A 14,895-nucleotide genomic window follows, 5' to 3' on the forward strand; every position below is an offset into this window, starting at 1 on the left:
TCTGCCTCTCAGTCCCGATACTACAGTCGTTCTCCATCAAGTCTACAATGTGCTTCTTGGCCTTCTTTCAAGAGCTAAGCTATATGTTGATGCTGCTGTTCACGGCACCACAAAACTTGTGCCCTACTTCAGTTTCATGACATACTGTTTGATCTCAAAAACTGAGAAACTCATGTTTTCTACTTACTTCATGGACTTATGGAACCTTTTCCAGCCTAAACTTTCTGAGCCAGCTATAGCCACCAACCACAACAAACAGGCTTTGCTGTCTTTTTGGTATAATGTGTGTGTCGACTGCCCGGAGAACGTACGCCTTATTGTACAGAATCCCGTGGTGACGAAGAACATTGCCTTCAATTACATCCTCGCAGACCATGACGATCAGGATGTGGTGCTCTTTAACCGCGGGATGCTGCCTGCCTACTACGGCATCCTGCGCCTCTGCTGTGAGCAGTCCCCCGCGTTCACGAGGCAGTTGGCTTCTCACCAGAATATCCAGTGGGCCTTCAAGAATCTCACACCTCATGCCAGTCAGTACCCAGGAGTAAGTAGATTGGTACCCAAAAATACCATTTCATTTTTAGTGTTTCCGCTCTTACTTAGTGTCTCTTTTAAGGAAATAAATTAAAAGACTTATTTAACGTATCCAGTGGTGAAAGTACTATATTTTGATTTCCTGGTATAAGTACTTAGTGTTTAGGTTGTGGGGTGGATTGTTTTGGGTTTTCTTTGCCATGTAGTGTTTGTAGAGCAGATTTTTTTTCTGGAAGCAGACGCTGATGTTTCCACTGTTTCTCAGTATCCCGCGCACCAGTTTAGTCATAAGAAACACGTGTGTATAGGTACATGGCAATGAGCTGTCCTGCTGGGAAGCACTGGAACACCCATGTCAGGTTCAGAAGGGTTATCTCAAATGTCTGTGTCCTAATCCAGTAAAGGCTAAAAGCAAACTATGTTCAAGATAGATAATAAATACCCACAATTGCTGTGTCAGAATTTTACTTTCCAAGAACAGTTCAGTTGTAATTATTTAAGGTTAAAATGTTGTTGTCTGATTTTATGCTTAAAAATGTATTCCTGTCTAAATTTGCTTGAGTCTGTCTGTTCTGAGTGTTGCTTAGTAGAAGTAATACACAAAAAGTAATACAAGGAGAACACAGACCATAACATACAGTAAGAGATTACTCAAACCTAATATTTTTGTGTGTTTTAGGCAGTAGAAGAGCTGTTTAACCTCATGCAACTGTTTGTAGCTCAGAGACCAGACATGAGAGAGGAAGAGATCGAAGACATAAAGCAATTTAAGAAAACAACCATAAGCTGTTACCTGCGCTGCTTGGACGGACGGTCTTGTTGGACGACTTTAATAAGGTACGTTAGCGGTGAAGTTGTAGGGTAATAACCTCATCCTGTTGGAATAAGAACTATATTTTACCACGTGTGAAGTACAGTAAAAATTAGTGTTATTTTGATACTCTGTAAAAAAGTTTTGGGGATACTTTAATTCGGAAATAAGCAAGCAGAAAGTGACGGTTTCTCCCCTAAAATCCATCGGGTTTGAGTATAATTTATTTTAGAATGTTTCATCATCTGAAAATTCAGAAACTGAGCAAATATTTAAGAAATATTTTACAGTGAACAGCTGTAAACCAAGATGTATATTGTTAGGGTTCAAAAAAAACTGCCACAGTAGAGCCCTTGGGAAAAACTAAACCCAAATCTATCAAAGTTCTAGTTCAGCATTTAAACTGAAGTTCCGTTCTCAGCCTGCCATGGTCAGTCTAGATGGGCCAAGCAGTAAGTTCAGCTGCTGTTGTTGACGTCTGTTATTCTAGAGCAGAAATGTTTTTTAGAAATGCTGCCTGCAGAATAGAGTTTTATTGTATTGCGTTTTCAACTCGTTTTTCATTTTTAGTCTTAGTAGCACATCTGAAAGTGCTGCTTGGGTACTTTGAGTAAAACTAGAAATTGCCCGTGTATGCAGGTCAGGTGTTGGGGTCTTAAATGCAGCTGTTAATGCATTGAACACTCTCGTGAGAAGGAAAATGGCCTGTGTCACCAGTCATCGAGCGCAGCCAGATTTCTCCAAACACTCCGCAAGTGTTGTTATGTAGTGAGGAACCATTCATTAGCATAAAAACTGCTCAGTATTCTGATAGAAATGGTTTTATGCATTTAAAAGTCCAAGCATATGCTTAACTGAACCTATTTAAATGTATTGTTTGACAAGCATAAACTTCTGTCCTTTGAAGTACATTATTCTTCACAGTTTTTAGCGTTTTCACAGATGTATTTGGGAAATATTTCTGTAAAGGTTGTTCACAAATTACTTTAAACATTTGTGTGAATGATGAGAAGATTATATGTAATTTTCCGTGTTCTCAATATTTGGATTTTTTTCCTAGTGCCTTCAGAATATTATTAGAATCTGATGAAGACAGACTTCTTGTTGTGTTTAATAGAGGATTGATTCTGATGACTGAGGTAAATAGTTTGTTATTTCATTGTAATAACTGTCCCTCTTTCTCATCAGGTCATCCCTTCATTCCCGACGATGTTTGCTTTAAACTGTTGTAATATGATATCATATGAAATACCTTGACTGAGTACTGGCATACACGTAAAACCTTAAAATCTTAAGGATCATAGGAAGGACACAGAAATATTTACCAGACATTTTGTATGTCCGACTGCTTACGTAGGAGGTTAAGCGAGTAAATTTGAGGCAACACAGATCTTAATACAGACCAACAGTTTAGTTGATAACAGTGATTTGGTAGGATAACTATAAAAGGATATAGCTTAAGTAGGAAAGATAAGCAAGAAATAAAAGGGTGATGTGTCATCTAACGGATGTAGGATAGATACAATTGCTCTGAGGTTCATAATGGAGGGTAAATTAGATCTACTGAACCAGTTGCAACTAGTTAGAGGTGTCAGGAATAGTCAGAAATCAGTCTTCACATAAGTACATTTGCTGAGGTCTTTAATAAGCTTTGTTTAGTAGTAAAAACGTGATCAGAATAATGTTGGCTTCTTAAGACAGAGGGAAAGCCTCCAACAGTGTTTATTGAGAGGAGTGAGTTTATGCTTTTTTGGTGCCATTCTCCTGCCTCTCCATCTCCTTACAGATCACCTGTGAGTGAATTACTAATTAAGAAGGATTAAGGCAACAGGTTCAAACACAGAAATAACTTAAAAGCCACTCAGACGCAATTGTGATCAATATTTCTGAGCAAGCACTTCTTTGAGGCAGTTCTCCCTATCTTTCTGACCTGTTGTGCTTTTGTTTGAAAGAGGGAGTGGTCTAAGAATACACAAACTAGATTTCTTTCTGATGAGGCTAAACCTAGAATGTGTTTCTGGAGAATATACTAGAGTATATTCCAGTTGTAAATGGATATTTGGTCCACGAGACTACACCAGAGTTAGTTCAAAATAGAGAGGAAAAAAAAATAAATACCACAGCCCTGAAATGGGTGCAGTTTGGATTCCAGCCCCTGCCCAGCAGTGGTTTTGCTCTACAGATCTACTCTCACAGTCCTGCAGGAATGAGTTGATGGGCAAGAACGTGTGTTTATTAAATATCCTGCCAAAGCACAAAGGGGAAGGATGCTAGGAGCTGTGGAGAACAAGGATAAAAATCCAGATCGTCTGGATGTGCTGGAGAAACTGTAAAAATAAGATGCAGTTTGTTCTTGGCATATGTAGGATAAAAATCCGTGGTGCAAGACAAGTGGATAAGAGGTAGTTGTAGTTGCAGAGTAAATGGGATCTTGGAATAGACTGTGTCAGCCAGCACAACTGGAAGTCATCAGGAGGACTTTGAGCAAACATCTGTCTAGGATATAGAGATGTTTAGTCTGCTTTAAGGCATGTAGATGGACTAGATGATTCTGATCCCGTTTTTATATGCTTTAAATAAAAAATTCTCTCAACTTTTTTTATGTCGCTAGTTTGTATTTCCCAGGAAAAAGTATGATAGAAAAAAGCAGGAATTACAAAATTGGTTAGAAAAAATTAAAATGAAGACACTGCAGTGCTGTTTGAAAATTGAGTTTTCAAGAGCTTGTTACAAATGTTAAGCCTATTGATTAATTAACTGTAGTTAATTACTCCAGAATATCTGTTCCTCTTTGTCTTGCAAGTGCATATCCTCAGTAATCTTGAGCTAAAAAGCTCAGAACTGAGCTGTAACTTTATTCATACATGAAACTCATAAGCAGACTAAGATGCATACATGCGTATGTGTAAAAAGAACTTGTTTTACAGCTCAGTTAACCCTGATCTGTACTGACAATGGATAATCAGGTTTATAAGGAATGCGTAATACAAGGTGCAATTTATTCTATGCAAAACATTGCTAGAAATCAGATAGCAGTAACATTCCTTTACAGCTTGAAATTACCAGGCCTTCTATTTCCGCTTGTTCATTGCAAGTGTTTGCAGGGTGAAAAATGCTGCATCAAGGAGTTGTCACATCCAGAAAAGTTCTCCTCCTAGCAGGGTTGGCCGTGTGTCTTTTCACTGTAACATAAAAATGGCATATCAGGATTTTGCGTTGTAGGGAATGAGATTTCTGTTTCTTTATCCTAAATATACCCTGGCAGATTTAATATCTTTCCTTACATCTTGTGCTAGAATTTTTGCAGTTCAGAAATGAGTTGCTTTTCCTTCCCAATGTTTCTATAAATCACTGAGGCCCAGAAGGTATTTTAGTTATAAAAGAAGCAATTCATCTGATGTACAGTCGTAGAGCATACGTCCTTAAGCAGCGTTCTGAAAAATGAGAGCATCTATATTAATCTTCTGGTTTTTCCCCAAATTCACATACCTGTGTGTGTCCTTATGCGTCTCTACTATCACTTTGTACGTTGGCACAGAAAGGTTAGGATGACAGGTACATAAAAATGCTGTATCTCAAATTAGGCTTCGCTCATTGGGTTTTAGATAAGTGTGTGAAAACTCGATAATTATTGTGAGCCACTAATATAAAGTTTTTACCTTGAAAAGAAATTACAGCTATTTTTAAATGTTTGTCTCCAAGCTGTATTGGATGTGCTCACAAAAACGCTCGTTTCTTGAGTTGAGATGGATTGTAGCTACTCGTTATAATAAATTTTGCAAATTCACTTTCCCTCTAGCATGCATGTGATGAAATATTTAATATGACTCAAGTTTTTGGATTAGGTGAGAAGAACAAAAATCAGCCTTTTGACCAAAGGCAAGTTTCAGCTGAACCCCCCGCGTACAACCCTACCTGTTGTTCAGTGTTACCAGAACTAGATGTCCAGGTCAACAATGACATTTGGTTGTTACAGAAGACACCTGTTTGTTCATTTGTTCACCCACCTCTCCTCTTTATTTTCTTCTCTTTTTTTAAGACTCTTTTAGTAAATATACTAATTTCATGTACAGATTTATTCTCTTTTTAAAGAGATCACATCTAGCACCATTTATTTTGACGCATCTTGCTTGATCATAAAATAAATGTATAAGTGGAATTGGTAGGATAGAAATAGAAACAATAACAAGTCTGTTAGTTTGACCACATAAAGTTTTGGCATTTTTTCTTCGTAGTCCTTTAACACGTTGCACATGATGTACCACGAGGCCACAGCTTGCCATGTGACTGGAGACCTAGTAGAACTTCTGTCGATTTTCCTTTCGGTTCTTAAGTCAACACGTCCATATCTTCAAAGAAAAGGTTTGCTTATAACTCTTCGAAGGACGGTCCCTGATGTGTGTTAATTAATTTTCATGACCCCAAACCTTGTATTTTATCTTGTTTGTTATCTGTGTTTAAAACCTTCCCATATGGGAGGAGATACAACTATTAACAGTCATTAAGTTGTTACTTACTGCATTATTTATTGACATAATATGAAACTAGATGAAGTAAATTTAATAGCAGTAGACCTGTGAGATTTAACAGATTTCTAGATTGATTAAAATCATGCTAGAGGAAAGAGAGATTCTTCAGCGGTAAAATTCTGTGCTTTATTTAATGACCTTTTAGGAAATGAACCGAATAGATTTGTCTGGTTTTTGCCTCTGCAGACGTGAAGCAAGCTCTCATTCAGTGGCAGGAGCGAATTGAATTTGCCCATAAGCTCTTAACTCTGCTGAATTCCTATAGTCCTCCAGAACTTAGAAATGCTTGTATTGGTAAGTTGTAATAGTGTAACTCCGTCACGCAGGGCCTGTTCTACTCGTTACCTGCTCTCACACTGAAATACCACTTTTTTACCAGGGAAATGCTTACTGAAGAACTCTGTAGATTGGGATTGTTCCTATTAATATTGTCAATACATCGGTGTTGCTGTTGTTCCTATTCTAAATAATTCTGGTTTCATCAGGTTAAAATCAATAGTCCTTCTTCCCCAGGCACAAAAAGTCAGCCTTTGCTTTGAGAGACCAATTTGCTACCTGATAAGGGGCGTGATTAAGAATAACTCCTGAATTCAAGTGTCAGGGAGCTTAGAATCAAATCCCAAATCATACATGTGCCACTCAGAAGGGTGCATGGTGGCCACGTTTAATAACAGCTTTTAAGTGTTTCCTTTTATGATCCATTACCAGAAAGTATAACAACAGAAGTAAAGTTTAAATAGCTTGTAGAATGGAATGGGTTTGCTCTTTAAAACTGTAGGCACAGACACTCGATAGAAGTGTCTCTGGCATTAGAAGGCCCATTTCAAAAAGGTCTAGCTTTTTTCTAGTTTAAGCTTTTAAAATATTATTTAATGGATATAATTGCATTTTTTTGCATGCTGATGAAGGCCTAAAACTACATCCAAATTACCTTTTTTTGTGTGATTTATGTGTGTTTTCCCCTTATTTTGAGTGCCTTTCTCATTGTCCTCCTGACTGCTGCTGGTTGACATTTTCCAGGCATCAAACCTGATATGTTTAAGAAGGCGGCAAGAGGGTAATTTTATTGAGCTTCTACTTTCTCCAAGCTGACACCCCTCTCACTGGTGCTCGATCTACCACCGAGCAGGTTTTCTCCCAGTGGCAGAGGTGAAGGGAGTCTTGGCTGGTTCAGGGGTGTTCACTTTACATGCTGTTCACAGCCTGCCTCCACGGTGCTCACTAAGTGCAGCAAAAGTGGTGTGAAAGAGTTTGCAAATGCATGAGCCTGAAGTTAAACTGTTTGCTGTTAAGAAATTACAATGTGTAATAGCAAAAACAACTTTTTGTTTGTAGATGTCCTCAAGGAGCTTGTACTTTTAAGTCCTCATGATTTCCTACATACTCTGGTTCCATTTCTACAGCACAATCATTGTACATACCACCACAGTAATATCCCAAGTAGGTATTTCAGTGATTGTATTTTGAAGTTCTCTTACACTATTATTACTCTATCGTGTTCCTTGCTGATGTCAAATATTGACCTTTTTAATATATCCTATTTTATCCTAACTTATACTACAGTGTCTCTTGGACCTTATTTTCCATGTCGTGACAATTTGAAATTAATAGGGGGGAAGAGCAATATTCGTCCTCCACGTCCTGAACTTAATATGTGCCTCTTGCCTACAATGGTGGAAGCCAGCAAGGTATGTAAACGTGCAGTCTGATAAATAGCTATTTCTCTATCGTTTTCCCGGTTTTATAAAAGTATTATAAGAATCCAGTAGCATAACGCATTTACGTTTCCTTTGTAAACAAAGCATAATTCTTCTTCAAGATGTGTTGTCCTCATATACTCCATTCTAGATGTGCACTCCAGAAGCACCATTTCCCTGCCCTTGGTGAACCACAGCTTCACGTGCCCGACATAAGAAGGGCTTGAACCTTGTGTTCAGATAAAAAAACTAAACACAGATTCTGATAGTCATCCAGTCTGTTTGTGGCATTTATAAAGAAAATTCAGGGACTGCCCAGGGATTGTCCAGATGGGTTTCAAAGTATGTTAAGATTTATTACCAGACAGCTAAGTAGATCCTCCAGGTTTCATTAGAGTCCATTATTCCACCAGGACTGAGGTGTAATCTACTAATTGTTTGGTAAAGTACCAGCACCTGAAATACTGTGTAGGGCTTTAAGTCTTTCCCTGTCCGTTTTCCCTTCTGTGGGCTTCCTGATGGGAGGCCAGCTTCAGTGGGGCTACTTCCTAGTCACTTGCCACGTCCCGTTATTACAGTTGCAGCAACGGTGGGATTCAGCTCACAGAACTTTGCCTATCTAAAAGGTCAGTGACCAGCTCTTCCTATGGTGAATGACGATAAAAAGTTACCCTCCGAAGGAGATAAATAGTTTTCCCTCCTTCCCATCCTAGACACCCGAGTGCGGATGAGGTGACTCTTCCTCCGGAGGAGTCTGTGTCTCTCCCCATTGACTTCAGGGGATACTGAAGTGACTAGATTTTAGATAGCTAAAGTGAGGTAAGGTGAATCCCACCCTAAAAGGAATATGTATGGACAATCATTTGAAGAAGGAAAACTGGTTACTTGCTGAACAGTAACTGTGGTTCTTCAAGATGCTTTGTCCACACAGATTCTGTGGTCCTCCTCCTGTGCTAACTCCAGGTCCTGTCATAGGGGATTCTTTTCGGTGAAGGAATTGAGTGGTGGTTGAAGCCGCCATACCCCTTATGCCCTCAGGTACAGTGGTCGCAAGGACACACTGGGTGCAGGCACAGCCCCAGTGGACACTGCTATTCAGAAAGAATCCAATCTCCTGCACATGGGGCCTATGTGCACGTAGATGGGAATCTGTGTGGGCAACACATTTCGAAGAAGCACGGTTACTGTAGGGTAAGTAACCCTTCTTTTTTAAAGCTTTCAAAGTGATGCTGTGTGTATTTGTGCACCATCAATTTTACTCTGGTATAACCAAAGTTTTGTAAAAGATTTGTAGACCAGAAATGACTCGTAGGGTTTTTTCCATCACGTATCCAGAGGTGATGGATGTGGCACTAAATAATGTGAATACTTGAACTGAAAAAGTCATCATATTGTATGACATGGTATTTTACACTTTATAATGAATTCATTTACGTTAGGAACCAGAAGAATTTTAACCCTCTAAAACCACATCCACAATTAATGTTTCCCTGTGGTTTTGCACGCTTATTTTCCATTCATTGTTCTGTACGAGATCGCAGTTGTTTGCTCAAGTTTTTGAGATTTCCTGTCGGCTATCTGGTCTCTGGAAGCTGATGCCATGTTAAGGATATACGTCCAAAAGGCATTAAAATAATGGCACACCTTGGCGTATATTTATCATTTTGAGACATTCCTGAGAATACTGCTTTGAAAGCTTGTGGAGCTCGGACTTGAGAAAATTCTGACTTCTACAGATCGTAACTGGCAAATCATGATTTCAAAACAGCAGTGTATGGGTATACGTACATGATTTAAAAATGCTGCATTCTTCATCTTCAAGATGTGGTATTCACACAGCATGGCATCTTCTCAGTCCCTTGATTAAGAATCCTACAGTAAAACTTTTTACTGGTGGGGGAATTGCATTCGCTGTCCCTCCTCCGAGCTCACTGCTGTGCTTGCCAAGAGCTGGGTGAGGAGACGCAGCTGGCCTGGGTTACACCTGGAACTTCCAATCATGTTTTCCTGTAGTATTTGATTAAATGTTTTAGGGCAAGAAATATATAGCAACATAAAGTGAGAGGTGTAGGAAATCTGGTTGCTGTCCAGTTGCTTATGTAGTTTAAATGAAGCTCTCTTAAATCTTCAGGGCAAAGATGATGTTTACGATCGTATGCTGCTAGACTACTTCTTTTCTTATCATCAGTTCATCCATCTACTATGTCGAGTTGCAATCAACTGTGAAAAGTTTACTGAAACTTTAGTTAAAATGAGTAAGTATGAAGGTTAAACAGCATAAGGATTTTTTTTCTGTGGTAACTGTGAGTGCTTCTCCACTACGTTTTGTATTAACATTTTTTGAGAAAAAGCAGAGCCTGTGAAACTTGCTGGATTAATTGCTCTGGACATTATTTTTATCCACAAAACTGTAGGGTGTGTGTAATGTAGAGGAATCGCAGCTATGAGAGTGTCATGTTTCAGGCCTGTCCAGAAAGGAGCTGAGGCGACCAGTGAGAATTCCATTTCCTTGCACATTTAGTCATGAACACGGGACTCACTACAGCTGAGGGGGTTTTGGTTTGGCTGTTTAAATGGCTTTGGATCCAATCCTGAATCCTCAGCCTCTGATGGCATCAGTGGGCAACCTGCCCAGGAGCACACATGACCAGCCAGCCAGCCACAGACAGCACTGGCTCTGTTGTACCAACCTGCGTTTATTTACACCATCGTTTTGTGAACCGTCACAACGTTTAATTAAGTTTATAACCATCAGTCATGTAGTTTGTACCCAATACTTGTTTCAGCTCTGCCAGTAGATGCCACCAGTTTCTTCCTGTCACAGTGTAAACCTGTTTTTTTGGTGCGTGAACAAAGCATTCATGGCTTTATCTGCCTGACTGCTCCAGCCATTCAGCTGCTGCTCTGCAGGAGAGCATCCCGCCTGGGATCGCCCCATGAAGTCCATGTGCTGCTCCAAAGGCACGTGGTGGGGTTGTTTGTTATAAGTGTCGTCTCCAGCACAGCCCCTAGGATGAGCCAAGTTACCCCGTGTGGTGGATGCAGATGCACAGAGCTCCATGTCACACAAACAGTTATTGCCTGGACACACAGACTGGGAGGCCTTTCACTTCAGTTGTCTAAAAATCAGACATAAAAGTCAGATTTTGCTCTGTGGTCAGTGGAGAGATTCCTTCCAAGACAAATTTATCTCCTGATTCTTAAATACCTTCAGCAGATTGAACCACCTCTGGAAATGCCCACTTGCTCTTGTTTTCTCTGCCTGGAGAAGCTGGCGGGTTATGATTAACTGCCACTTCTAGACAAATAAAATAATTCCAAATTAATCTTGTCCAAAAAGCAATGATGACAGAATGTTGTTTTGATCCCCGAACCACCCACTGGCTTTTTGTTTGTCACGCTCTTCTGATGGTAACCATAGCACTGTTAGTATTTACTACAGGCTGTGGTAGTTAGAGCGTACTGGGAATGTGTCGTGTGCTGTGGTTCAGTGTATCCCTGAACTCTCTCAGGGTCTAGCTGACAGTGGTGCTGGGGTTAAGAATGAAGATCACCCTTTAAAAATTACATGCTGTTTTAAAAAAAGATATGTAATACCCTTAAGTGCTGTAGCTGACCAGTTGAAAATGTAAGACAGTAATAAAATCACCTGATCACAAACCTGAAGCCAGCTCTTCAGGGTTTTTTCCATTTCACAGAAATACGGAAGGGATACATGTATCTGTTAAATGTGCTGTAAAAAGTTCACAGACAACAGGTCTTTCTGATTATAAACAACGTTAGAATGTGGCCTTACAGAACGATACAGCACCTTGGTACTGCTTTTATCAGGAAGTATCTCCAGCAAAGTCCTCACGCCATAACTCATTTTCTCATAAAATTTCAGGTGTCCTAGTTGCATATGAAGGTTTGCCACTTCATCTCGCGCTTTTCCCCAAACTTTGGACTGAGCTTTGTCAGACTCAGGTAAGTGTCAGCAAGAACTGACAGAATGGAAACACAGGCAAAATATATTCATGTAAAACAGAGATTAACCCATAAATTGTAACTGGTGGCTGTGTTTAATCATTCACAAGACCAGTGTTTCGAATAGAAAATGCCTCTGCTTATGTCGCCCATCATCTGTTAAAATCTGATAAATCAAGTATAAAAATCTGCCAAATTGCATTGGCTCCCAGTAGGCCTTGGGTCCTGCAGAAACTTAGGCAGCAACTTCACACAGTAGGTCATAGTGGCATAGCCCGGGCGGTGAACAACTCCTTCATGCCGTGAATTCCCAGCTTTTTATGCAGTGTAAATGCTGGTGCAATGAAATAAAAACTGGGAGATCTCTAAGTCTGGGTATCGTCATACGCCCACTGCAAAGAGGGACCTGTGCACCTCTTCCAGAGGACCTGTAGTTTGCTCGCAGATGAGGAGATGCACGCCCTGCACATACACACTGGTCATGATAAAGCTGCGTTCCCATGGGAAAACTGCATGAAAGGAAAATGTGAAGTGATAAAGGACTGTCATTAATTTGCACAATTTACTGATACCTGATAGACCTGAAGTATTTTTATCGGTGAGAATGGCCCAGTGTGAATTAAGAACATCAGTGGGCCAGCCGAGACAAGCGTTGTGGGCAGTGCTAGCGCGGTGCCATACTCCAGTGATGACTTTGCAGTCTTCCCTCTCTCTTCACAGTCCGCAATGTCAAAGAACTGTGTAAAGCTCCTCTGTGAAGATCCGGTTTTTGCAGAATATATAAAATGTATTCTGATGGATGAAAGGACCTTTCTGAACAACAACATCGTGTACACCTTTCTGACCCATTTTCTCCTAAAGGTACATGGTCTTTTAGCAATAATTTCTGTTTCAAAAATGCAGTCATAGATGCTATTTCAATTTTGGGATACTGTCTACTCTCTACAACTACCTGAAAGGAGGTTGTAGCGAGATGGTCTCACTTTTTGGTCTCTTCTCCCAAGTAGTAAGTGACAGAACAAGAGAAAATGGCCTCAAGTTGCACCAGGGGAGCTCTAGGTGGACATTAGGAAAAATATCTTTACAGAAAGGGTGGTCAGGCATCAGAACAGGCTGCCCAGGGAGGTGGTGGAGTCCCCATCCCTGGAAGTGTTAAAAGACAGGTAGATGTGATGTTGAGGGACCCTGGCAGTGCAGGGTGGACAGTTGGACTCCATGATCCTAAAGGTCTCTTCCAACCTGATGATTCTGTGATTGACAGCTCCACCTTTTTGTGCTTTCAAAAAAATTATGTTCTTTTCACAGGTCCAAGGGCAGGTGTTTTCTGAAGCAAACTGTGCCAACTTAATCAATACTCTAATTACAAATCTAATAAACCAGTATCAAAGCCTAGAATCTGACTTCAGCAACCAGAGAGTTGAAATCTCCAAAGCAAGCTCTACTTTAAATGGGGTGAGTCTGTTCTAAACCGTTCAAATACCAGCATCATTTAGGGAGCAGCTTATTTCCCATGGAAACTCTGCAGTGCCACATGCCAGCTTCTAATTCAAGAAGTGGGCACTGTCAGCACTACGTTGTGTGTAAGCTGGACTCCAGGTGGGAGCATGGGAGGCTCCAAGACAGTCAGAAATTAACGGGGAAGCCATCTCAGCTCTCCAGAACTCGCCATTCCTCCTCAGGTGTGCAAAGCATACACACCGACGTCTACCAAGCTGACGGTGGGGACCATCAGACTGGGAGGAGGGTGGCTTGTCATGAGAAACAAGTAATGCAAAGTGTGGTAAAGGTAATGGTAGAATTGTTCTAACCCAGCAAAAGATTTCATCTTGCAGTGAGCAGCGCGGTGTTGTCATCTGCTTAGGACAGAGCTACGTTAAAGTCAGCAAATTAGTAGTGAGTGGGAATTTCAGTAGTGTAAGTACCTTTAGAATTTGATCCTCCGGCTGTTCAGAACATGTTGAAGCCTGTGCTTATTGCACAGATCTCTCCGTGTGTAGGATTCATCACATGCAAGTTTGAAATGAGGATAGTTAAGTTTGTTTACTTCTGTATTTTAGGACCTCCGAGCACTTGCCTTGCTGCTTTCAGTGCACACTCCCAAACAGCTCAATTCAGCCCTGATTCCAACTTTACAAGAGCTTTTAAACAGATGTAGAGCTTGTCAACAACAGAGGAACTCATTACAAGAGCAAGAAGCCAAAGAAAGAAAAACTAAAGGTTTGCCTTCTCTAACACTGTCGCTCTAACTGAAGTTTTTCCAACTCGTACGAAAAACCAGTGCAACGCGGTATTGGTACCTCTGCAGGGTGGGCCATTTCTGGGCTTCAGTCCCCAACGCTACACAAGACATACTGTTTATTATCAAGCTGAAATTCTAGGCAATTACATGAATTTTTTGTAAGGAAACAAGTATTTATTCAAGTCCTGTGTTTAATATGAAAAAGGGTAAAAATGTGGAAGGCCTGTTACTTGGCGGTACGGTGTGACAACAGTGCGTGTTCCCTGAGGAGTCTTCCTTTTTCTTACAGACGATGAAGGAGCCACTCCTGTAAAGAGACGACGGGTCAGCAGCGATGAGGAGCACACTGTAGATAGCTGCATCAGTGACATAAAAACTGAACCCCGGGAGGCGCTGACCCCGACAAGCACTTCAGATAACGAGACACGGGACTCTTCGATCATTGATCCAGGCACTGAGCAAGATCCTCCTTCCCCTGAGAACAGTTCTGTCAAAGAGTACAGAATGGAAGTCCCATCTTCATTTTCAGAAGACATAATGCTAGCGATGCGGTCACAGCACACGGAAGAGCCGTCAGGAAATGGTAAATTTGAAGAATGCAAAGAATTTAAAGACCTGCAGACTTCCAAGGATTCCATTGGAGCCGAGGAGGACTCGGAGTTTCCTTCCACATCGATTTCAGCAGTTTTATCTGACCTCGCGGATTTGAGAAGCTGTGATGGTCAAGCCTTACCATCCCAGGACCCTGAAACTAGTTTATCAATCAGTTGTGGCCATTCCAGAGGACTGTTTAGTCACATGCAGCAGCATGACGTTTTAGACATCCTGTGTAGGACCATTGAGTCTACGATTCACGTGGTCACAAGGATATCTGGAAAAGGAAACCAAGCTGCTTCTTGACATTAGATGGAGCATGTCTGCTTTTAAGTCTTTTCTTTTATTCTCTGCCCCCACCCCCCCCAAATGCTGTTTGTATAAGTTTTGCTTATTTCTGTTTTGTGCTTCAGTTTGTCCAGTGCTCTCTGCTTGAATGGCAAGATAGATTTACATGCTTAATTCTTGGTCAGGCAGAACTCCAGATCTTTTTTTTTTCTTTTTTTTTTCTTTTTTTTTTTTTTT

General features: G+C 40.6%; 1 protein-coding gene across 1 annotated transcript in view; it reads left to right on the plus strand.

Annotated features, from left to right (window-relative positions):
* USP34 (ubiquitin specific peptidase 34) overlaps positions 1–14,676 on the plus strand; it is a gene marked incomplete at its 5' end in the record, with an annotated part of 74,177 nt that extends 59,501 nt beyond the window's left edge. The window contains 13 exons of the mRNA XM_010134662.1: positions 1–544; positions 1,214–1,371; positions 2,406–2,484; positions 5,581–5,707; positions 6,061–6,168; positions 7,210–7,314; positions 7,438–7,562; positions 9,703–9,826; positions 11,458–11,537; positions 12,258–12,398; positions 12,843–12,989; positions 13,595–13,754; positions 14,066–14,676. The exon at positions 1–544 is cut by the window's left edge and continues 6 nt beyond it. Of these exons, the coding sequence (XP_010132964.1) occupies positions 1–544; positions 1,214–1,371; positions 2,406–2,484; positions 5,581–5,707; positions 6,061–6,168; positions 7,210–7,314; positions 7,438–7,562; positions 9,703–9,826; positions 11,458–11,537; positions 12,258–12,398; positions 12,843–12,989; positions 13,595–13,754; positions 14,066–14,676 (2,509 nt within the window). The remainder of the gene's footprint in view (positions 545–1,213; positions 1,372–2,405; positions 2,485–5,580; positions 5,708–6,060; positions 6,169–7,209; positions 7,315–7,437; positions 7,563–9,702; positions 9,827–11,457; positions 11,538–12,257; positions 12,399–12,842; positions 12,990–13,594; positions 13,755–14,065) is intronic.
* Between the last annotated feature and the right edge of the window lie 219 nt (positions 14,677–14,895).

This window comes from Buceros rhinoceros, unplaced genomic scaffold (genome assembly GCF_000710305.1).
Source record: "Buceros rhinoceros silvestris isolate BGI_N320 unplaced genomic scaffold, ASM71030v1 scaffold17364, whole genome shotgun sequence".
NCBI lineage: Eukaryota > Metazoa > Chordata > Aves > Bucerotiformes > Bucerotidae > Buceros > Buceros rhinoceros.